The sequence below is a fragment of the Bos indicus genome, chromosome 25 (genome assembly GCF_029378745.1).
Source record: "Bos indicus isolate NIAB-ARS_2022 breed Sahiwal x Tharparkar chromosome 25, NIAB-ARS_B.indTharparkar_mat_pri_1.0, whole genome shotgun sequence".
NCBI classification, from domain to species: domain Eukaryota; kingdom Metazoa; phylum Chordata; class Mammalia; order Artiodactyla; family Bovidae; genus Bos; species Bos indicus.
Window position 1 is genome coordinate 12,106,400 of NC_091784.1, and position 25,083 is coordinate 12,131,482.

Sequence of the window (25,083 nt, forward strand, 5' to 3'; positions counted from 1 at the left end):
TGCGGCTCCAACCTCTAGGGTATGTATGGACTCAGTAGTTGTGGCTCACTGACTTAGTTGTCCAACAAACAGCATATGGACTGTTTCCAGACCAGAGATTGAACCCCTGTCCCTTGCATTGGCAGGCAGATTCTTAACCAGTGGGCCACCAGGGAAGTCCGTGAGTGTGGTTTTTAATCCCCATTTTGTAGATGACGGGCCTCAGGGTCATAGAGGTTAAGTGACTTGCGCAAGAGCACGCATTAAGTGAGCCAACCAAGGCTGCCTTGCATCAGAGTCTGAGCCTTTTCAAAGCACCTCTTTTGGCTGCTTTCCTGCCATCCTCTGGGCCTTTGTACCTGTCATTTCCTCTGCTGGTTGTGTCTTTCTCCTTTTTGTTCATAAGGTGAGCTCCCAGAGCTCAGCGTGTTTATGGAACATAGAAGACCCTCTGAGTCGAGTGACTTTGGGGAGAAAACACGAGAGGAAGGGGCAGGAGATGGTGTTAGGGAGAGAGGCTGAAGCCAGATCTGCAAGGAGATGGATTTTTATCTTTAGGGCAGTGGGAAGCATTGAAGATTTTAAACAGCAGGTGACAATATCAGCTGTTGCTTTGGGAAGATCACTCTTGCTCCTTGGTGGAGAAGGACTGGGGGACATTTCTCTCTCTCTCATTCCCTGCGGCTGTTGGAAATAGGGAAGGAAGGTCATATGCAACCTGTAAGTGCCCTCAGAGCCTCATAGAAATTCCAACAGGCAGTGGTTGTGCCTTTTATTTTGATGGTAATGGGAACCATTTGTGATTTCACATTTCTCTTCTGAGGCTGGCTCTGAATCTCGAATTCATTTCTAGTTATGCTATAGTTTGGAAAGAGTTATTTGAGGAGTAGGAAGCTCAGTGTGGTTTATGTAAGATGAAAGCTGTTTATATCAATAACTGTTTGTGGGGATATGAAATGGAGAAATCCAGGGTTTCAGAGCTTACTTAGTAACAGTGAGCATTGCTGTTTTAATGACTGCTGGAAACTGTTTGTCAGGTTTTGTCTCCTTGGTTCCATAGGATTTCCCCCCCACCCCATTCTCTAGTGAGATGAAAGCTTTGTCTGATGTGGTCAAGTTACTCTCTGGCTGCAAAATAGAACCAGGGTTTTGACAGTTCGTGTAAACACCACTTGCAGCTGGGATGTTCCAATGTTTTATGCATTTATGGAAAATGGTTTTAACGCCCTGGCTTCCACTGCCAAACAAAACACAAACACAAAGCAAAACCCTACTTTGCTTTGGAAATGATGGTGACATTTGTTTAAAGCTTGTATGTTGTGGGGGTATATTAGCAGGTATTTAGCAGCAAAATTGGCAGTTGTATGTGTTTCCTGCTTACTGTGTGGTAAATGGATTCTCAGCCCCAAGGAAGCTCGAGGAGGGTTTGTATGATTTCTGCGTGTGCGGAGGAATCAAGTAGGTATTATTAGTGATGTTGTATTTGTTTGTGAAAGGCCTGATGGTCATCTTAAGCTTTTTTATACGAAAATAAGGCAACCGGGGAATATTGATTTTACGTCTGTATGACACGAGAGTTTGGTCAAAGGCTCAGTGACTTATTCTCCATTAGTTAATTGTGTGGCCATCACAGTATCTGCTGTGCCTTTTTCACTTTGCGTTTCTCACCAGTTTGAATAGGCTGGGCTTCTGGGAGACAGAGGGATTGCCATCTGAGTGAAGAGCCACTGAGCGAGTTAACAGAAGCATCAGGATTGCAGCGGGGAACTTGAGAAGTTTCATGCTGACTGCACCTGGCTGCTTCCTTGAGTTGCACATGAAGAATTTTTAATTCTTTTAAAGAGCCTGAGTGGTTATTCTCTCTGATAAATGAAAGAATGCTCATTAATAAGAAACTGAAAAGTAAGGAAAAGTAGAAAGAATGGAAACTAAAAATATCCCATGACTAATGTCAGTATCTTCTGTATTTCCTCCCTGTGCCTTTTACCTTTTATATATATTGTATTCAGAAAAATAAAATGACAGCTTCCCTTTATTCCTTCTGAAGCATCTAGATTTAGGTTAATCTCTTTTTTGCCCACAAAACTTCTCCTTACATCCCTTCTGTATTCTAACAGTATGTTTTATATTTTACCTAGAGTACTTATAAATGTTCTGATACTATTTATACATTATACTGAATGTAGTAAGACCCTGGCTAAAGTCTTGGGTATAGGAGGGGTGATTTCTTGGGAGGGGCAGGGGGACAGGGGCTGGCTGGGGTCTGCTTGACCTCTACATTTGGCGGGGGCGGGGTGGGGCGCGGGGGTGTGTTCTCTGTAAGGTACTTGCCAGAGTCATCTTTCATGGTTTCTGATGAGCATGGCAAGATTATACCTCACATTTATCTAAAAAATTTTTTTAAATAAATTAGTTTATTTTGATTATAAGCCCCAATAAGATCACTTTTCTTAAAAAAAAACTTTTTTTTCTTCTTTTGGCTGTATCACATGGAATGTGGGATCTCAGTTCTCTGACCAGGGATCAAACGTGTATCCCCTGCAGTGAAAGTGTGGTCTTTTAACCACTGGACTGCCAGGGAAGTCCCAAGATCACTCTTACAATCAGAGGAATTACTGTATGCTTTGACCATGCAGGATATCCTTGTTCCCTTTGTATGTTACACGCGGAAAGATCTGTTATTGATTCTGTGCACCGGTCATAGGCTATCTTATCCCAACCTCCATTTTTTATTTGGGATCAGCCAAGAGTATTGAAGTGTGGATAAATCTGCAGGCTCTCTGCAGGCCTGAGTGGAGGGGCAGGATTGTGGCATGTGGCCCAGTGATCAAGAGCCAGGACTCCAGAGTCAGCCTTAGCTGTGTGGCCTTGATCCTGCTCCTGAGACTCCTCTGACATCATTCCTCTGTCTGTGTGGCAGGAGTAATACCACCTACCTCAGGTGTCTTCCCAGCAGAGAGCAGGCAGGGGCCACTGGGCATCTGTGCTGCCTCAGGCGTGTCCGTCACTCTCCCCATCACCATCCTCAGCAAGGCTCTGATTCTGTTGTCTCGGTTTTCAAAACCAAAGCCTCAGTGAACAGAAATGGTTCATCAGGGACTTCCCTGGGGGTCCAGTGGTTAAGAATCTACCTTCCAGTGCAGGGGATGCAAGTTCGATCCCTGGTCAGGGAACTGGGATCCCAGTTGGTACAGGGCTTCTAAGCCTGTGCACCACACCTAGAGAGAAAACCCACTCACCCCAACAAAGACCCCACATGCCACAACTAAACAAATGCTGCTGCTGCTGCTGCTAAGTCACTTCAGTCATGTCGACTCTGTGTGACCCCAGAGACAGCAGCCCACCAGGCTCCCCCGTCCCTGGGATTCTCCAGGCAAGAACACTGGAGTGGGTTGCCATTTCCTTCTCCAATGCATGAAAGTGAAAAGTGAAAGTGAAGTCGCTCAGTCGTGTCCGACTCTTAGCGACCCCATGGACTGCAGCCTACCAGGCTCCTCCATCCATGGGATTTTCCAGGCAAGAGTACTGGAGTGGGGTGCCATGTTACAGCCAAATAAATTTAATAAAAATAAATTTTACAGCCAAATAAGTTTTTTGTTTTTTTTTTAAAGAAAGAAAAGAAGTTGTCAGCCATTCTACTTGTGCCATTAGCAGGGGGCTCTTGACAGGCACAACTCAGATGAGAAAGAAAGCCTTTGCTAGATAAGTGTTCATTTCCTAAGAATAAAAGCCTCAGGTCCAAAAATGACCTGATGTAGTCATATTCTGGACTATAAACTGGGACCATTGATACTACAGTGTTCAGTTCCACCAAATCAAAAACATATTCAGCTTAAATGGGTGGATTTGCATAGCTGATCCATAAGGAAGCAGCGTTCATTGTTTCCAGCTCAACAACCTCTCGGTGCCAGCTGACCAGTGGTGGGCTCAGAGAAGGCGGGATGGGCCGTGGGGAGGGTCTGCCCCCGAGCTTTACCGTCTGGTGCTTGTGTGTTGCAGGTGGCGGAGATGCATGGCGAGCTGATCGAGTTCAACGAGCGCCTGCACCGGGCCCTGGTGGCCAAGGAAGCCCTCGTCTCCCAGATGCGGCAGGAGCTCATCGACCTGCGGGGGCCGGTGAGTGCCCCAGCCTTGCCCAACTTCTGCCCACACTGTCTGCCTACCACCTCTGCTGCCCACAGCCCTTCTGTTACATCAATGTCGAGGGCATGGAAAAGTACAGAGATTAAAAGGGAGAGCATCCAGGTACCCCCACTCAGATGGTGCCCCCATCCAGGTACCAGCCACCCAGGTGGTTGGTGGGCAAGTGAGTGAAGCTTCATCTGTGTTACAGCCACTCCCCATCGCTCACATGAGCAGCTGAGCTCTGCCTCCTGTCAGATCAGTGGCGGAATTAGGTTCTCATAGGAGTAGGAACCCTACTGTGAGCTGCACAGAAGAGGGATCTAGGTTGTATGCTCCTTACAAGAATCATCCCCAAACCACCCTCCCCTCCACGGCCCATGGGAAAATTATCTTCCATGAAACCAGGCCCTGGTATCTAAAGGTTGAGGGCCACTGTAATAGAGGGATTTTAAACTGCAGCCCTCTTGATACTTTGAGCCATTTCCTTCTTTGTCGGGGGCCATCCTGTGTATCATAAGATGTGTAGCAGCATCCCCAATTTCTACTCACTAGAGTCCAGTAGCAACCCCCCGCCACCCCAGTCACGGGAGCCAAGTATATCCCCAGACATTGTCAGATGTCCGCTCAGGGGCAGAATCACCCCTGGTTGAGAACGCCCCACTGAGTTTGTTCACTTTGTTAAATCTGTAATTCTCTGTTGAACGAAATACTGCTCTAGTTTAAATCTGGCTTTGCGTCCATAAACATTGGGGTTGTTTCCATTATTTTGCTACTGCAAACCATGTTGCTGAGAGCATCTTGTCCTTTTGTGCACATTTATAACAGCTTTTTCTTTGCTTTAAAACTTTCTTATGATGTCAGATGTTAGTAACACCCAAAGGTTGGCGGGTATGTGATACACTTTGATGTGACCATTGTCTTATTGAACTATTGTCAGTCATAGTCAATCTTATTTCAGATTCCCAACACCTGCTTTCCCCTTCTGTATTGTTTTGAATCAAATATTAGGCATTATTTCATCTCTAGACATTTCAGAATATAGCTATAAAAATCAAGAGAACAGAGCAATCAAGTATAATTGAAACAAATATCATTGTCAGCCTCTGTTATCAATAATTCATTTATACCAACAAATATCAGTGTTCAAATTTCTTCTTGTCTCATAATTTTCTTAGTTTTTTGAATTGTAGTGAGAAGTGACAGATCTGGGTTTGTGTGCCGTCAGAGACTTGGATTTTTCTTTTTTAAACAATTGAAAATTATCAAAATTTGGACTCTTGGCAAACCTTGTTACATACATGCTAAACAGCCAAGTAGCATAAAAGGGTATATTCAGTGAAAAAGAAATCTATTTTCTGTCCCAGAGGCAATAACAGCGATCAGTCTTGGGTTTGTCTTTCTAGAGAGGAGCATGGCTTGAGTAAGCCCCATGCACGTGCCTGCGTGTTTAATCACTAGTCACCTGCTTTATTCACTGTTGTGTCTATTACTTTTCTTCCTTCTAACTATACACTTTAGAGGTCACTTTATTTTATCGACACTTTGCATGTAGGTCCACGTCATTGTTTTAAAGAGCTGCATCGTAAGCCTTTGAACTGGCAATACCATAGTTCGTCTAACCAGGCCCTATTGATGGATATACGGTTGTTTTCTGTTTTTATCTTTAAAACAGAGTTGACATAACATCCCTGTGAAATCCCACACTTAGACCGGAAGGTTGTCAGGCAGCTCATGGAGCTCGCTTGACTGGATGTAGATCCAGAGTTCTCATCTTACAAGATTCTGGGGCACTGAATCTTCTTTTTGTCCTCCATCAGAAGGGAGGACCTTTTTCTGTCCTTCTCCACCTGTTGCAGGAAAACTCTTTCTGAGCGCCAGTACCCGTCAGGAGCTCCCAGTTGTCGGAGTTCAACAGTGTGTTGGGCACACATGGGTCTCTGCCTTCCTTATCTCATTTGATTTTTTTTTTTTAAGTCTTTATTGAATTTGTTATAGTATCACTTGTGTTTTATTTTGGTTTTTTGGCTGGGAGGCACGTGACATCTTAGCTCCCTGACCAGACCAGTGAACCCCCTGCATTGGAAGGCAAAGTCCTAGCCACTGGACTGCCAGAGAAGTCCCCTCTCATTTGAAGTCCAGCCTGTGAATCAAATGAAATTAGCCTCCTCTTGAGTAAGCACGGCAGCTGAGATGCAGAGGGTTCAGGCCCCGCTGGACTTATGATTAAGCTCCAGCACGGTGCTGGGCCCCCAGCCCATCGGGCTCCTTCAGCTCCAGGTCCTTTGCTTTCTCCCTCTGTGGGGCCTTTGCTCCCGTCCCTTCTGCCTGGAGTAAGGCTCTGGGCCCAGGCCACTCACCATCAGAATCACCTCCTCAGGAGACCCGACAAGGGCAGATTTTCCTTGTCAAGTGTGATGTTTGTATGTATCTCTCTCTCCTTCTCTTACTATAATTTTATGTTTATCTCTCACTAATCAGTGTCTCAAGGCACCACCACCTCTTTGAGGGTAAGTGCCCTGTCTTTTTCCCTTTAAATTCCAGTGATTCACACAGTAGGTACTTAATGACTGTAAGTTGACTTACAGAATGAGTGAGTGAATGTCAAGTAGTAAGTGGTGGAGTCCAGGTTTCCCTGGACCCCTGATAAGTGACCCATCTTCTCTCCTCGTGCCACACTCCCTTTGGCCTCCAGTCTGGATGCCCATGAGGGCAGTGCCATCCTTTACCCAGAGGCAGCTCAAACTGTCATCAGAGCCTTTCCGGCGGGCAGGCTGTGATGGCCAGCAGTCAGGAGAGAGTAAGTGGTCCTGCAGGCTGTTGGGAAGAGCTGGCCTTTCTGACACTGGCCCAGGGAAGCCCCTTGACCTTGTCGATTTTGCCTCAGGCCCGCTCTGGTCATCTGCCTAGAGCCAGGCAGCCTGGACAAAGGAGGGAGGCAGCCGTGAGCTCAGTTTCGGTTCTGGATCCCACTCTTCCTTCCCAGGTGGTACTAGCGGCAAAGAACCCGGCTGTCAATGCAGGAAACATGAGACGAGAGTTCTATCCCTGGGCTGGGAAGATCCCCTGGAGGAGGGCGTGGGAACGCACTCCAGTATTTTTGCCTGGAGAATCCCCATGGACAGAGGAGCCTACCGAGGCTGTAGTCCATAGGGTCGCAAAGAGTCAGATACCACTGAAGCGACTTAGCACGCCTGCATGCTCCCGCCCGTCCTGAGGGGCCTCTGCTGGGGGAGGCTCTTCCCATTGCCACTCTCTGCTGCCCTCAGATTAGACTTCCTCCCAGACACCAGAGTATTCAAGGGCCTCAAGGGCAGGGAGGGGTCTGCTGTGTTTGGAAGCCCTGGTTTCCTCTTCTATCGGGTGGCTTTGGGGATTCCACGAGATGCTGCTGGTAAAGGCACTTGTTGGTGGGCACTGGGGCGGAGGGGGGTGGCCCTGTTTTCGTCTCTGAATCTCCATGCCCAGGACTGTGCCTGACACAGAGTAGGTGCTCCGTTAAGTGTTTGCTAGGTGAGAACTTCACTGTTTAGAGCAGAGGACAATTCCATGGAGCAAATAATAATTTTTCTTTTGGTTGCACCTGTTGGCCTGTGGGATCTTCCCTGACCAGGGACTGAACCTGTGACCCCTGCAGTGAGAGTCAGAAGCCTTAACCACTGGACCGCCAGGGAAGTCCAGATGGTAATTGCTTTTTTAGAGATAGGTACAAAGACACAGTGTCTTCTCAGTGGTATGTTTTTATGACTTTTAAAGTAAGTCGTTTATTTTAAGGAGGAGTTTGGGATTAAGGGTTGAGTTTTTTCCTTTTATTTTTTTGAATGCAAGTATTTTTAGGACTCTCTCCTCATTATTCTCTCCCCCTCTGGTATGAGATGTGAATGAACGCTGGAGTTTTTGTTTGTTTGTTTTTTTAAACCTTTTAGCAGGATTTGATTACAGCCCTGAAAATTCTCTGGGAGAATAGCTCCTATTTTGAATAAATGGGGACAGAGTCTTGTAAGACGGCAGGGTGCGGCTGTCAATTACAGTCACGGCACATGGAGAGCAGCTCAAATTCGGTCTCACTTTATGTGACTGCACGTGGATTGCTCCCTTTCCTGCCACCTCTGTGGGTCTCTGTTTCCCCGTCCCATGTGCTGTTTAAGTTGATCACCTCCGCTTAAGCAGAAAAGATGGCGCCGCCTGGTACGGCTGGAGGTCTGTAGCCTCACTTCCCTGACTCGAAGCATCAGCCCTCCTGGCTTGTTCTCCTGCCACCTGTCCCCTCCCTTGTCTGTGTGATGAGAGCCATTCACTACGTGGCGTGCACTTTTACCTTTCCCCAGCACAGTATAGTCATTCGGTCCATTTTTCAGCTTAGCACACCGAGGCACAGAGGTTTTAGGACTCACCCCGAGGCACACAGCTCCGAGGTTCCACAAGATTGCAAATCCAGGACCATATCATTCTTCAGTGCTGTGCTGCTTAACTCTCCTGTTTCTCGTTCCTTTTTCATTTCAAGCAGGGTTTAATGTCTTTTGTCCTCCAGGCACAACCCTCCTGGCGATTTTAAAGGTTCCCATCCCTCTGTGGCAGAGTTCTCAAGCATTCCACTCCCTGCCCGCAGACTGCATCTTCCACTGCCTCGTCTCCTCCTCTAGCTTTTTCACATCAAAGTGGGTTGTTGTTGTTGTTTTTTACTTAACTGATCACTTCATCTTGACATCAGACTACACTCTTTGGAATTTGTAATCTAGAGAAGGTGGAGTATTCTGAGAGCAGAATAGTTTCCTGACTGTAAAATAGTGATTGGAAGGATGCATTATAGGTGGTGGTGGTTGTTCAGTCACTAAGTCGTGTCCAACTCTTGGTGACCCCTTGGGCTGCAGCACGCCAGACTTCCCTGTCCTTGACCATCTCCTGAAACTTGCTCAAACTCATGTCCATTGAGTTGGTGATGCCATCCAACCATCTCATCCTCTGTCATCCCCTTCTGCTCCTGCCTTCAATCTTTCCCAGCATCAGGGTCTTTTCCAGTGAGTCAGTTCTTCACCTCAGTTGGCTGAAGTTTTGGAGATTCAGCATCATCAGTCCTTCCAATGAATATTCAGGGTTGATTTCCTTTGGGATTGATAGGTTTGATCTCCTTGTAATCTGAGGAACTCTCAAGAGTCTTCTCCAGCACCACAGTCTGAAAGCATCAATTCTTGGGTGCTCAGCCATCTTCATGGTTCAGTTCTCACATCTGTACATGACTATGGGAGAAACCATAGCTTTGACTCTGTGGACCTTTGTTGATCAAGTGATGTCTCTGCTTTTTAATATGCTGTCCGGGTTGGTCATAGCTTTTCTTCCAAGGAGCAAGCGTCTTTCAATTTAGTGGCAGCAGTCACCGTCTGCAGTGATTTTGGAGCTCAAGAAAATAGTCTGTCACTAGGTGGTACATATAAAAAAGAAGAGGGTATTGTGATAAATCATCTCGAACAAAGATGGTCAGGAGGCCTCTCTCTGTAGCACTTTCCACCAGGGCCATCCGTGAAGGGTAGAGCTGGCACACCTCTTACGCGTTTATTTCCCCAAGAACCATCTTTTCTAAGATGCTTTCCAAGAGATGCTTTTAGGAAACTTAGGGCTGAGTTACATATCACATTCGTTACCCACACATGCTGCAGGGAGACCCTGACAGCCTGGGCTGTCCCATGAAGCTGCCCCAACCCGGGACCCACAGAGCTTGGAGGGGGCGGTGGCATTGCATGACTGTGGGGTGCCCTGGACCTGCCCCTCTGGAGGCGAGTGACCGGCTGGGTGTTTAGTCTTGGGTTCCACTGCCCTCCCACCCGCCACCCCCATTGGCCTGGCTCTCGGTCATCTGAACTCCTGTGTGTCCCCGGGCACTTTGAGCCTCATGCACACAGGCTCCCAGAGAGGGGCCATGCAGGGCTCTTGGATTCCCTGCGCTCTCTTTTTCAGCCTCTCGTTTATTTACTTGGCTGCATCGGGTCTTAGTTGCGGCACGCAGGGTCTTCATTGTGTTGCGGGATCTTTCACTGTGGCGTCCGGGCTTAGTTGCTCTGCAGTATTTGAGATCTTAGTTCACCATCCAGGGCTCGAACCTGCATCCCTAGCACTGCCAGACATGTTCTTGACCACTGGACCGCAGGGAAGTCCATCCCTCTGCTCTGTAATCTCTTTTTCTGTCTCTCTGTCGCTCTCTCCCTCTCTACTTCTCCTTGTTTCTCACTCTCTGTCCCTTTCTGTCTTGGTCTGCCTCTGCCTGTCTTTCCTTCTCTCTCTCTCTTTCACCCACTGTGTGTGTGTTGGTCTCTCTGCCCCCGATTGTCTGTCTGTCTCTCCCCAATGCTGAGTCTCTCTCTCCGAGGCTGTCCCATGCTCTGTCTGTCTCTCGGCTCCCCGCTCCCTTCCCATTATCTCTAGTTTCATAAACACGTCCATTGCTCTACAGTGTAATGATGATGCTATTCATTGCAACTGCCTTGAAACATTTTAAACGCTTTCCATTTCAGGTCCCCCAAAGCACCTTACAGTAGAACCACCTTCCACAAAAGCCTGCACAGATCCTCCCCTCTTGCCCACACCCCTCCTGAACACCTGGCTAAGCCCCTAATCTGTTCCAGTGACACTTTGTGGGTCAGCACCTGTCGCTCTGTGTTATCACCTGGTGTTGAATTTTCCTTTTTAAATCTGAGGATGGATAGCTGCCTGGCGACAGGGGCCGTGTTCACTTTCCTCTTCTTGGAGGCTGGTGCGCACACTCAGGGAGCAGGTGCTGTGTGAGTCTGCCCACGCACCTGCGGTAGCTATGGAAACTCTCTATTAACCGCAGTGTTTGATTATCCAGAAAGGTGCCATCCTGGAGGCTGTCGGATGGCAGAGACTTCCTGTTAATTCTCGCTGTAAGCTGCTCAGTGTTTCCATGGGACCCCTTCCCTCCATTATTGGAATGATGGAGCTGATGGGAGAGAAAGATGAGGGATTTAAAATTCAGGTGTGAGATAGATGGAAGAAACTCATCCCAAGTTTTGTAATAAGGTTCACTTTGAAATAAAATGCTTCTTGGGACTTTCTTGGTATCTTTAAAACCTTCCGAGGGAGTGATCTCATTTGAGAGCTGATGCTATTTAAGTCCTGAAGCTTAATAAGAAATATATTTTTCAGCTGGGTGGCACTTGCCGAATATCTAATGATCAAGCACTAAATTGTCTGTGGTCCCACGGCAGCTCTAAACAGCGTGTTCCAAATTATAAGAAGCTTTTTAATTCGGCGCTTGGACATCCGTGTTCTAATCGTCTACCGTCTTGAAGGAGATTATTTTTAAAAGTGCCATTTAAGAGAGGCTACTAAAAATATGTCTCACATAGAAGCTTAGCTCAGAAATATTAGTTTCTGACACAGAATCATCCGGAAAGATGCTTGCAGAACCCGCTTTAAACAGCTCAGTGCCGGGGAATAAAAGCCCCCCTTTGAGCCCAGTCATCTGTCTCTGTGCAAATAGGCAGTCACGTGCTCCCTGACGTTAATGCTGGACTCACAGGTCTGTCTTCCCAAGGGTGCCCAGGTTATACCCCTGGTTTATGCCTGGTTCACTCATCACAATGAGTAGTTCGGTTCCTCTGGGGAACCCTGAGGGGCTTGGGTTTAGGGTTTGGGTGGACAGAGCCTGGCTAACCCAAGGCTTATGGCTGCGGAACTTTGAAATTACATTTGCAGTAAGATTGCAAGTGTTGGGTGCTCAGTCATGTCTGACTCTTTGTGAACCCACAGACTGTGGCCCACCGGGCTCCTCTGTCCATGGAATTCTCCAGGCAAGAATACTGGAGTGGGTTGTCATTTTCAGTTGGATGACGGAAATGCTAAGCTCGTGACCCATACCAATTACTGGTGCAAATGAGGCTACTCATCTTTATTTAATAACTTAGCTCTGATCTCACTTTTTGCCTTCTACAGAAGCTGCTCCCAGCCTCAACCCCCACCTCTCAAGGGTTAAACCTCAAGGTCTTGAGTTGCTTGGCTCCTAACCATTGTGTTTTATTGACATGTACGTTTCTCAGTCTAAGGTCATTAACCAGGAAACACGGTTCTTGAGTCTCAGGCAGCCACTTGGGACTCCTGTGTAGACTGGCCCAGGGTTGGACCTCTGTCTCATGCTGTCAGACTGGGCCACTGTCCTTGACTCATGTCATTCTTGTCATCCTCAAAATGCAGATTCTTCAGCCTCTTCTGTTCTGTTCCCACAGCCTCTTGTCAATTCTCCTGATCATAATGTGTCCATCTAAATTCCAAGTTAATTGACCATATTTCTGCTAAATTAACACACACTGTATTTCCAAGGATGCATAATAACCACATGATTATACTTGTACATACCCTCTAACTAAATATAGGTGCTTATTTCTTAATTGAATAAATATCTTTCTTCATGATAACAGAGCTCCCTTCTGATTAGTCTTGCCTTCCCTACCAATTACCCATGACTTAATTTTTTTTAAAGATTTCTGTTTTTTATAATTTTTTTAAAAGGCTCATCTCCTGTCCTTTTTCTCCTGGTTCATCATGCACTTGGGGCTGCTAATACGAAGTGAGGTTCAGTGATGGCTCAGTTTTCATTGAGTGGCATCAGAGCCTCAGAGGGACCGTACAGTTTGTTCTGGGAGTGTTCCCAATCTCCTTAAAAAGTGAAAGTGTTAATCGCTCAGTCCTGTCCGACTCTTTGTGATCCTATGGACTGTAACCCATGGACAGGCTCCTCTGTCCATGGATTTCTCCAGGCAAGAATACTGGAGTGGGTTGCCGTTTTCTTCTCTAGCGGATCTTCCTGACCCAGGGATCAAACCTACATCTCCTCCATTGCAGGTGGATTCTTTACTGTCTGAGCAATAGAGAAGCCCAGTGTCCTTGAGGTGGATTTATATAACCTTCCAGTGGAAATAGATGCTGTTTTTACTGTGTGTGTCCTGGAGGTGGATTCCCTGGTCAGCCGGTTTGCAGGCTCTAGAGCAGACTGTGCCTGGATCCGTTGTTACTTCTCTGGGAAACCAAGCCAAACACTTTGCTGCCGTGACCTGTTCTTTTGACCTCTTCCTGAGGGACAGGTACCGTCTTGGAACTGACCCTGGGGTTCCTGAGCCTCCATACCCATTGGGTCGACAGAAGTACTGCTGCTCTCGTTTCTGAGGGAAAAGGTTCAAGTGGTGGTCCCCTGAGCCCAGAACCTGCAGGCCTCACCCACACCGAGGTGGGTGGCCGTGGTTTGAGGTGTGACTGATGCAGTCAGCCAGGCATTTGAGATCGGACTTTGTCACAAGACTTTTGATAAAGTCAGAAGAGCCTTGTGTTCACTTAGATTTTTATTTCTTTCCTAGGAAAGTAGCTTTCTTTTTTCGTCCTTCTTCTTTTTTTTTTCGTTTTGCTGTCCAGAGTGTCATCGCCTCTGTCGGCATGAGAGCATGTGCCCCCGGTGTGAATCCCCACCTCCCCCTGTTACAGTGAGGCTCCCAGCCAGCTGTGGCTCCCAGAGTCTCTGTACAGGCAGAGCGATATATATTTATCTGGCCTGTGCTGGGTCTTCGTTGCTGTGAAGGCTGTTCTCTAGTTGTGACGAGCAGGCTTCTCATTGCAGTGGTTCCTCTTTTTGTGCAGCACGGCTCTCAGGCGTCCAGGCTTCAGCAGTTCCCTCTCCTGGGCTCCAGAGAAGCACAGGCTCAGGAGTTGGGGTGTATGGGCTTAGTTATCCTATAGCATGTGGGATCTTCCCAGAACAGGGGTCAAACCCGTGTCTCCTACACTGGCAGGCGAATCCTTTACCACTGAACCACCAGGGAAGCCCGCAGATCTTTTAGTTTCTTCCCTCCCCCTCCACCCCCCATTGAAGTAGATTTGACTTACAATGAATGCTGTGTTAGTTTCAGGTATACAGCAAAGTGATTCAATTGTATATTTTCTTCTTTCAGATTCTTTTCCATTATAGGTTATTACAAGGTATCGGATATGGTTCCCTGTCCTGTACAGTAGGTCCGTGTTGTTTTTCTGTTTTTTATGTGCTGTTAGCTTTATTTTAGAAAAGTCTGGCAGATGCTGCAGCGGGATGTGACCCTGGCCTTGCCTGGCCCCTCACTCTCGGCCCGTGGGCCAGAGGCCAGCCCCTCCCCTGTGCGCATGACCTCCAACTTGCGTTGCCTTGCTTCTCTGCTTTTTGTCTTTCAGATCTGCTTTCAATTTTTTTTCTAAATGACGCAAATAATGTAAGAATCTATTTTTGAAAGAAATGAAGCATTATCCAACTGAAGAGAGTATAAGATCAAGTGCCTCTCTCCCAGAGATCCTGACTCGGAAAAGCTTGCTTGTATCCTTCATGAGTATGTGTCTCCTCCTCCGTGCCCACTCTCCCAGGTCATCCCCGCCCTTGAAACTCCGGCTCATTCTAAAGCCCACAGTGACTCCTTCAGTTCTAATTTCTGTGTTTACTTTTAGCTTCTGAGCTCCTGTAACCCTCTTCCCCTCTGGACCACCCACTTTGCCTACTTTTCTTATGTTGCCTTTTGTTTTTGTTCAGTTGCTAAGTCGAGTCTGACTCTTCGCGACCCTGTGGACTGCAGCACGCCAGCCTTCCCTGTCCTTTGCTATCTCCTGGAGTTTGCTCGGATTCGTGTCCATTGAGTTGGTGATGCCATCCAACCATCTCGTCTTCTGTCGCCCCCTTCTCCTCTTGCCCTCAGTTTTTGCCAGCATCAGAGTCTTTTCCAGTGAATCAGGTCCTTGCATCACGTGGCCAAAGTCTTGGAGCTTCAGCATCAGTCCTTCCAATGAATATTCAGGACTGATTTCCTTTAATATTGACTGTTTTGGTTTGGTCTCCTCGCTGTCCAAGGGACTCTCAAGAGTCCTCTCCAACACTATAATTCAAAGGCATCAATTCTTCCTTGCTCAGCCTTCTTTATGGTTCAACTCTCACATCCATACCTGACTGCTGAAAAAACCATAGCTTTGACTAACCCGACCTTTGTTGGCAAAGTGAAGGCTTTGCTTTTTAATACTCTGTCTAGGTTTGTCATAGCTTTCCTTCCAAGGAGCAAGTTTCTTTTAATTTCATGGCTGCAGTCAGTGTCCATAATGATTTTGGAACGCAAGAAAATAAAATCTGTCACTGCTTTTCCTCCATCTGTTTGCCTTGAAGTGATGGGCGCTTTTGTTTACTTCAGATCAGATCAGTCGCTCAGTCGTGTCCGACTCTTTGTGACCCATGAATCGCAGCACGCCAGGCCTCCCTGTCCATCACCAACTCCCAGAGTTCACTCAGACTCACGTCCATCGAGTCAGTGATACCATCCAGCCATCTCATTTTCTGTCATCCCCTTCTCCTCTTGCCCCCAATCCCTCCCAGCATCAGAGTCTTTTCCAAAGAGTCAGCTCTTTGCATGAGGTGGCCAAAGTACTGGAGTTTCAGCTTTTGCATCATTCCTTCCAAAGAAATCCCAGGGCTGATCTCCTTCAGAATGGACTAGTTGGATCTCCTTGCAGTCCAAAGGACTCTCAAGAGCCTTCTCCAACACCACAGTTCAAAAGCATCAATTCTTTGGTGCTTCACAGTCCAACTCTCACATCCATACATGACCACAGGAAAAACCATAGCCTTGACTAGACGGACCTTTGTTGACAAAGTAATGTCTCTGCTTTTGAATATGCTATCTAGGTTGGTCATAAATTTCCTTCCAAGGAGTAAGTATCTTTTAATTTCGTGGCTGCAGTCACCATCTGCAGTGATTTTGGAGCCCAGAAAAATAAAGTCTGACACTGTTTCCCCTGTTTCCCCATCTATTTCCCATGAAGTGATGGGACCCGATGCCATGATCTTAGTTTTCTGAATGTTGAGCTTTAAGCCAACTTTTTCACTCTCCACATTCACTTTCATCAAAAGGCTTTTGAGTTCCTCTTCACTTTCTGCCATAAGGGTGGTGTCATCTGCATATCTGAGGTTATTGATATTTCTCCCGGCAATCTGGATTCCAGCTTGTGTTTCTTCCAGTCCAGCGTTTCTCATGATGTACTCTGCATATAAGTTAAATAAACAGGGTGACAATATACAGCCTTGACGAACTACTTTTCCTATTTGGAACCAGTGTGTTGTTCCATGTCCAGTTCTAACTGCTGCTTCCTGACCTGCATACACATTTCTCAAGAGGCAGATCAGGTGGTCTGGTATTCCCATCTCTTTCAGAATTGTCCACAGTTTATTGTGATCCACACAATCAAAGGCTTTGGCATAGTCAATAAAGCAGAAATAGATGTTTTTCTGGAACTCTCTTGCTTTTTCCATGATCCAGCGGATGTTGGCAATTTGATCTCTGGTTCCTCTGCCCTTTCTAAAACCAGCTTGAACATCAGGAAGTTCACAGTTCACATATGGCTGAAGCCTGGCTTGGAGAATTTTAGAGCATTACTTTACTAGCGTGTGAGATGAGTGCAATTGTGCGATAGTTTGAGCATTCTTTGGCATTGCCTTTCTTTGGGATTGGAATGAAAACTGACCTTTTCCAGTCCTGTGGCCACTGCTGAGTTTTCCAAATTTGCTGGCATATCGAGTTCAGCACTTTCACAGCATCATCTTTTAGGATTTGAAAGAGCTCAACTGGAATTCTATCACCTCCACTAGCTTTGTTCATAGTGATGCTTTCTAAGGCCCACTTGACTTCACATTCCAGGATGTCTGGCTCTAGGTCAGTGATCACACCATCGTGATTATCTGGGTCGTGAAGATCTTTTTTGTACAGTTCTTCTGTGTATTCTTGCCATCTCTTCTTAATATCTTCTGCTTCTGTTAGGTCCATACCATTTCTGTCCTTTATCGAGCCCATCTTTGCATGAAATGTTCTTTTGGTATCTCTGATTTTCTTGAAGAGATCTCTAGTCTTTCCCATTCTGTTGTTTTCCTCTATTTCTTTGCATTGATCGCTGAAGAAGGCTTTCTTATCTCTTCTTGCTATTCTTTGGAACTCTGCATTCAGATGCTTATATCTTTCCTTTTCTCTTTTGCTTTTTGCTTCTCTTCTTTTCACAGCTATTTGTAAAGCCTCCCCAGACAGCCATTTTGCTTTTTTGCATTTCCTTTCCATGGGGATGGTCTTGATCCCTGTCTCCTGTACAGTGTCACGAACCTCATTCCGTAGTTCATCAGGCACTCTATCTATCAGATCTAGGGCCTTAAATCTATTTCTCACTTCCACTGTATAATCATAAGGGATTTTATTTAGGTCATACCTGAATGGTCTAGTGGTTTTCCCTACTTTCTTCAGTTTAAGTCTGAATTTGGCAATAAGGAGTTCATGGTCTGAGCCACAGTCAGCTCCTGGTCTTGTTTTTGTTGACTATATAGAGCTTCTCCATCTTTGGCTGCAAAGAATATAATCAATCTGATTTCGGTGTTGACCATCTGGTGATGTCCATGTATAGAGTCTTCTCTTGTGTTGTTGGAAGAGGGTGTTTGCTATGACCAGTGCATTTTCTTGGCAAAACTCTATTAGTCTTTGCCCTGCTTCATTCCGTATTCTAAGGCCAAATTTGCCTGTTACTCCAGGTGTTTCTTGACTTCCTACTTTTGCATTCCAGTCCCCTATAATGAAAAGGACATCTTTTTTGGGTGTTAGTTCTAAAAGATCTTGTAGGTCTTCATAGAACAGTTCAACTTCAGCTTCTTCAGCATTACTGGTTGGGGCATAGACTTGGATTACTGTGATATATGGAATTTTATCCAGTTTGTTTTTTCCTGCCACTGGACAGAAGTTTGTTGTCCAATGGAGGACACACAGAGACCCAGTAACCATGTAATTGCAGGATTGGGTGAGGAGGGTCTGGCAGAGGGAAGGCTCTTGGTACAAATGTGTTGAATGACCAAATTAACAAGAGAATTACGTAGAATCAGGTGTAATGATGGCACAGTGCTGGGTTAATTAACTGCTGAGATTATTCTGAAAGTTGTAAGAGAGGAAACATTTGACTTGGGTTTTGAAGGACGAGTAGGAGTTGGTTGGGAAGATGGGTCTGTCAGGAGAAGGGAGTGGTAGTGTGAATCAACATGGCATCCATGGATATGTTCATCCCCTGGTTGCCCCGGTGTATCATTTGGCTTCTCCATCAGATAATGAAGTCCCTAAAAGTGAGAGTGGCATTTCCACTCCTGCCTTCAATGGGCAACATTTATTGAGCACTTTTTATATACCAAATACATCCCCAAGTGGTTTACAGGTATAGCAAGCCCATAAGGTGGCTATTCCTGATTCCATTTTAGAGATAAGAAAAGTAAGGCACAAGTGAGATAGATAATGTGCCCACGTCATCAGGACTGGTAAGCATGGAGCTGATCAGTCTCACTTTTTCATTCTTCATGTCCTGTCCTTACATGGGGTGATACCCCCAAGAGAGTTCTTTGAGGTTTGAATTAAATGAGATAATCTCTCTAAATGATCCAAAGTTGGGGTCAAATATCAGCTTGTCAAAAGCCTGAATAAAATAGTTCCCACACCCCCTGCATTATTAACGTTTTTCTTCACAGCTTCAAGTTATCACTGCTTGGCATAGAGTTATTTGCTCTCTCAACCTTTGTCCATTGTAAACTTGACTGTGTCCCAGTACCTGGCAGACAGTATTAAGTATTTATGGCATGAATCAATGAATGAATGGATATTAGCTCTCACTTCCCACCATAGCATCCTGACTATGGCTGCTCAGAAAGTACTTGGTAAATTGGAAGCCTGCCCCCTACTCTGGCAAGGGATCATGGATTTATATGTCTCAGGATGATCAACATTTGTTGTCTTCATTTTTTATTTGTTGTTGTCATGTTCATGGAACTAAATATCACACGTCTCCCACCCCCTGATTCTCGTGATGTCTCTTTTAAGCATTTCCAATTTGAATATGAAATTATCTATCAATTACAGAGAGAATTTTTGCTTTTCTTGGTGGCCTGGAACCAAACCAGGGCTTAACGGGACAAACTATTGATGGGAGAGTGAGGGCTGGCTGGAGGAAGCTTGCCCCCTCTGCCCCGGGGCCCCAGCTGGAATATCACTTCTCCCCTGGATGGTGGTCAGATCTTGCCCGTCCCCCGGGATCCAGGATAACCCCTCCTCTGTTTATTCACTGTAGACCTGTTAGCATCCTCTGTGTGTCAGGGGTTGACCCGTGCAGCAGCAATACAGAGAACTGGCCTTGGAGTGTCGACTGGGTCCTCCCTATCAGCAGCATGCTGGAGGAGATGCCCATGTGAGCCAAACTGGGTTGATGGCATCCAGGCCCTCGCCAGAGCCCATGAGCCACAAGTGTGTATTCCGGGATGTCTCAAGGTCCGGATGCAAGGGCTCAACCCCAGTTCAGTGGAAGGAGAGTTTCTGCAGTGGGGCCAGGACACCCTTCTTGTTGACACGAGTGATTCTAACACAGGTGGTGTTGAGAATCGTGACACTACGAATTTAATAAAGTTCTCTTTTCATTGGATTCAGTTTGCTTTCTCTATATTGCAAGTGCATTTGGTTTTCTATTTGCCAGAGTGATTTCCTGTTGAGTAAATTTTATAAGTAAAAAGAGTTGATTTAAAAATGACATCAGTGAACAGTAGTGCAAGTAAACAATATGTGAGTGTGGCAAACATCACAACTGTGCCTCCTGATGGACTGAAGTGTGGGAAGTCCCCCGCTCCAGTTTATCCCAGGGTCAGAGTTTTAGGCCTCCTGATTTTGGCTCCCGTAGCATCACTGGGACTAATTGGGCAGTGCCAATGATTCCTGAAGGGCTAGCACCGAAAGAGTGAACAAAACTCACCGTTATACTTTTTAGGGGTTGTGGTGAGGTGAAGTCGCTCAGTCGTGTCCGACTCTTTGTGAGCCCGTGGACTGTAGCCTATCAGGCTCCTCAATCCACGGAATTCTCCAGGCAAGAATACTGGAGTGGGTTTTAGGGGTTGTACCAGTTGTCTATTCCTGCATAACAAATTTTCCCAAAATGTAGGGGCAGGAATAACAGTTTGAGATAACAGCATTTATGATCTTATGGGATCTGGGGGTCTGGAATCCATGCACTTTAGTTGGTTCTCTCCCTGGGTCTAGGCTACAAACTGGACTGTTTGCGGGTAGATCTCGGTTTCGGAGGCACAGAGGGACCAACACCTGTTTCCCTACTGCCTGGATTTCCCACCAGGAGCATGTGGGCCAGGCTGACAGCAAAGGCCCTGAGGCGGCTGGTTGGCGGCATAGACAGCAACTCCTCGGAACCTGAGGGACAGTGGCCACGGCCGTCTTCTCCTGGCCTGCATGTGCCTCTCGGCCTCAGTAATGACATGGCTTGGGACGAGGCCCTTCACCTCTTTGAGCCTCAGTTTTCCCTTATGTAAAATGGAGTTGATATATTAGTCAGGGTGGGCTGCGTTATGCTGCAGTAACAAAGAACTCCAAAATGCCGATAAGGAAGACACAGTGGTTTCTGTCTCGTCCATGTGGCATGCCTTTCACGAACTGGCTGGGCCTCTACTGCACCTTGTCATCCTCACACCCACACCCAGGCTGTGATGGGGGACTAGACAGTCTGGCTGAGCACACAGTCTTCTCTTCCTCCCGGATGTGAGACACCTCACTTCTCTCTTGTTTCATTGGTTAAGCAGGTCCCTTGGTCACACATCACTTTGGATGGGTGGGGAAATATAGTCCTGCCAGGCAGCTGGAAACAGCAGAGTTATTGTGGCTGGCCCTGGTGACTTCCATTGGTGACCGCATACTTGCCTGCCAGCGTGGTGATGAGCCTCAGTTGGATGGTCTCTGCAGAGCTTTTGATGCCTGGCACCTCGGTAGCACTCCCTGAACCGTGATGCTGGTGGTTATGGCAGCTCTCATGGCGATGCTGATTAGAGAAGTAAAGGTTGTCTAGGGCCCGCGGCGTATAGACCTCTGCTTATTGATCTGTTCCTCCAGTCCCTGTGTGTCGGGTTCTCAGTTTCCTGGATTCTGCGTACTATTCTTTGAACTGGAGATCAAAAACAAGATCGATGTGGTCTGTGCCTTTAAGCAGCTCACAGTCTCTCCTTGGCAGCAGGGATTGAAGGATTTCCTTTGGGTTTTCACTTGGAGGGCTTGGCCTTCCTAGGAAAACATATGGAATGAAATAAATGCCGGAATCGGAGAGGGTCATGGTTTCTGTATCAGGATGTGTTCAGCGGCAGAAACAGAGGACTCGAGTCAAAGCGGCCTCAGCAGAGCATGGCATTTGTTTCAGCGGGTCACTGAAAAGTTGAGACCAGGGTGAGCAGTGGTCCCGTCTTCTCGGACATTGTCAGGAGGAAGAATGAAACTGTCCAGTGTTGCCAGCGAAACCTCCAGGCTTCACTCCTATTGAACCAGTTTGGTTTGTTGACCAATCTTGAACTAATCACTGTGGCCGTAAGGACGGGACATGCTGACTGACCTGCACTGTTTGGTGCTCGCCTTGGATCCGGGTATAGGGTATGCTCCGCTCGAGTCTCAGCCCTTGGGTGGGCTGATCTCCCAGGAGGGGAGTGGACGCCAGGCCTTAAACAGCCACAGTCCACCTCTTCATCCTGCCCTTTCCTTTCCTTGGACAGGAAATGAAGGTCCAGAACAAGGAAATGACTTTACCTGCTTCTACTCAGCATGCTGGAAACAGAGCGGGGGCCAGGCTGTGAACCGAGGACTGTGCTCTCAGTTCCAAAACACATTGTCTTGGGAAACCATCAGTTTCAAAGGGGACTCGGGAAGCATCACACTTTGGGAGCTGTGATTATAAAACAGATGCTAAATTGCACTGTCCCCAGCATCTTTAGCAAAACTTCATTATTTATTGCTTGTTGATAACAGGTTGAAGATCAGGCAGATTGCTCCGTGGCAGGACTGCTTCTTGTGTCTGATCTCTGTAGGGAATGGTTTGGGGCTCTAAGTGAGTGAGGGTTTTGGTGATTGGCTTCCTAAGTCATCAGTGGCAGCAAGTGAAGGCTGCCCAGCCGTGATGTGGCCATTGTTTAGCTGGTTGTGGGAGCCGCTGTGGGGGTGGGGGTGGTGTGTGTGTGTTTGTGTGTGCGTGCGCACGCGCGCGCCTGCTTGTGTGAGTGTGTGTCGGGGCTGTTAACTTTGACACATGAGCATTTCGGAAAGTACTGTTTTGGAGTTCATTGCCGGACATCACATAGCAAGTTGCCTGAGGACAAATTGCGGAATGGGCCTTTTTAGTGTTTGAGAACCGGAGCTCAGCTTTAAAAGAATTCTTTCCCCGACCAGTGCCATCATCTTTTATACTCACACGATGGAGCCCCTAAGGCGGACCAACTGCCCGCGCTGTTCTGTGGAATTGATCGACCCATCTGTCTTCCCTCCCATCTGGCGCTTCTGATCCCACTGCGGGTCAGGTTGGGCGAGCAAATGCAGGAAACGGTTTGCACCTGTAGTCAGTGTGTTCCTCATGGAAGAACATGTCTTCTAGCCACTTCCTACCCCTGACTTCTGACATGACTGTCCCTACCAGTAAATAAATAAAACCCTGGCCCATCTCCCATGCCTTCAGGAGATGCTTGCTGAGGGCCCCCTCTGTGCCCAGCACCGGGATACTACATCCCAGACTCTGTGTTTTCTTTCTTCTATTTAATCCATAATAAGCACAGTAGAGAAGTATTACTTGCCTGCTTTTTTTTTTTAATTAAAAAATAATATTTATTTGGCTGCACCAGGTCTTAGTTGTACACTGGAGATCTTTGCTTCAGCCTGTGGCGTCTAGTTCCCTGACCAGGGATTGAACCTGGGCCCCCTGCGTTGGGAGCATGGAGTCGTAGCCACTGGACCACCAGGGAGGTCCTGAGCCTGCTTTATAGTTGAGGAGAGTGGGGCTTGGAGAAGTTGGGGGCCTTGGTTGGGATGGCAGAGCAAGAGTATAAGCCTAGATCTGTGAAACCCCAAAGCTGTGTTCTTTCGTTACATGTTACCATGCATTGAAGGCTCTGGAGCCGACCCCTGAGTCCACTCCTGGCTTGGCCGCTTACAGCCCTGTGCCCTTGAGCACGTGAAGTCAACTCTCTGAGTGTCTGTTTCCTCATCTATAAAATGAGGATGGTAATAGTATCAACCCCTTAGAGTAATGAGGCATTTAAAATGTATAACACAGGCCTGGCAAGAGATCAATGAATGTAACAAATCTCCACGAGCTTGGTGGCTTAAAACAACACACATTCATTCTCTCACAGTTCTGAAAGCCAGAAGCCTGATATCAAGGCTTTGGACTTCCCTGGCAGTCCAATGGTTAAGACTTCGCCTTCCAATGCAGGGGGTGCAGGTTCGATCCCTGGTCGGGGAGTGAAGATCCCATACCTGGTAGCCAATAGCCGAAACAGAAGCAACAAATTGAATTGTACCAAATTTAATAAAGACTTAAAAAAAAATGGTCCACATTAAAAAAAGAATCTTTAAAATCTTAAATAAATAATAAAAGTAGAGCATTGACACTGGCCAGGGCCAGGCTTTGTCTGGAGACTCCAGGGAAAGAGCCTTCCTGCCTCTTACAGCGGCCGGAGCATTCCTTGGCTTGTGGCCACATCATTTCAGTCTCCACCTCTGTCTTCACCTGGCCTTCTGGTTCTTTCAGTGGCTCTCTCGTAAGGACATTGGTCATTGAGTTGAGGGCCCACTTGGATAATCCAGGGTAGTCTCATTTTGAGATCTTTGACTTAGTTACATCTGTAAAATTGTTTTTCCAAATAAAGTCAGAATTAGAGATTCTGGGGCTTAAGATATGGACATACCATTTGAAGTGGGGCGGGGGGGGGGCTGCCATCAACTCACTGCAGCTGCTATCATTTAAACATTTTTTTGGAAAGCACTGGTATTACATGAGTGGGCTTCCCAGCTGGCATTAGTAGTAAAGAACCTACCTGCCGATGCAGGAGACATAAGAGATGCAGGCTCGATCCCTGGTCAGAAAGATACCCTGGAAAAGGGCACGGCAACCCACACCAGTATTCCTGCCTGGAGAATCCCATGGACAGAGGAGCCCAGCAGACCACAGTCCATGGGGTCGCAAAGAGTTGGACACAACTGAGCGACTGAGCACGCACGCAGTATTACCTGAGTACATTCCACATGCAAACGTTCAGGCATTAAGTTAAAATCTTTTTAACGAATGCCCTCAATTCCACCCTCCTCTCCCCCCACGACCACCATCCTGATGAGTTTGGTGCTATCCTTCCAGACCTTGCTGTTAGGACAAAATGATAGATGTTGTCGCAGATCATGACCCTGTTGCTGGGCCCTGTGAGAGGTCGTGGGCATCTGAGGTGGGTGAGAGCACCTCCTGGTGCCTGGTCAGCTCTCAGGCATCCAGAGAAGCAGGGAGTAAACCCGTGACCTCCAGGCTGTAACAAGACACACGTGCAAAGTGCATGGGAGCAGTACGGGGCGGCCTTCAGCTGTCTTTGCAAAAGAGGAACGTCTCATTCCAAAGGCTTTACTGAGCGGGGCCATCTGAGCCTTGTCGGGTTCAGAAGATGCCAACCATGCAAGGCACACGTCCAGGGAGTGGGTGAGGAAGGAGCCTGGTTGGATGTGGTTGGTGGCAGGAAGTGAATCCAGAGTCCCCGGAGGCCTGGGGATTCTCCTCTCAGGGAACGGGAGTTTTTCTCCAGGGTGGTGGGTTTCAAACTGTGTCCCCCAGGGGCCCGAGGCCTCTGAAGAGAGGACACTGGGGTCGGGGTAGGTGGCAGGACGGCTGGTCTCCAGGCTCTCACCCAGCCGGGGCCCAGAAGCCCCTCTCCCTGGTGAGTGACATGCACAGGGGTTGCGCCCAGTGGCCCGTGGTCCCCTCCCGCCTCGGTCTCCATCAGCTGCCCCCAAACCTCCTGAACAAACACGCAAATGAAGGAAAAGCGTCACACTTTGGACGACCGCTGTGATGACAAGCGGCAATAACATGTCTGGAGGGACAGTGAAGACCATAGGAGCCGCC

General features: G+C 47.2%; 1 protein-coding gene across 5 annotated transcripts in view; it reads left to right on the forward strand.

The window, feature by feature from the left end:
- Nucleotides 1-25,083, forward strand: part of SNX29 (sorting nexin 29) — a 596,714-nt gene that overhangs the window by 363,600 nt on the left and 208,031 nt on the right. For all 5 annotated transcript variants that reach the window (XR_011564017.1, XR_011564016.1, XM_019987972.2 and 2 more), the window contains one exon: nt 3,979-4,095. Coding sequence is in view for 3 of the 5 variants with exons in the window: in XM_019987972.2 (XP_019843531.2) it covers nt 3,979-4,095 (117 nt within the window). In the remaining 2 variants the exon portion in view is untranslated. The remainder of the gene's footprint in view (nt 1-3,978; nt 4,096-25,083) is intronic.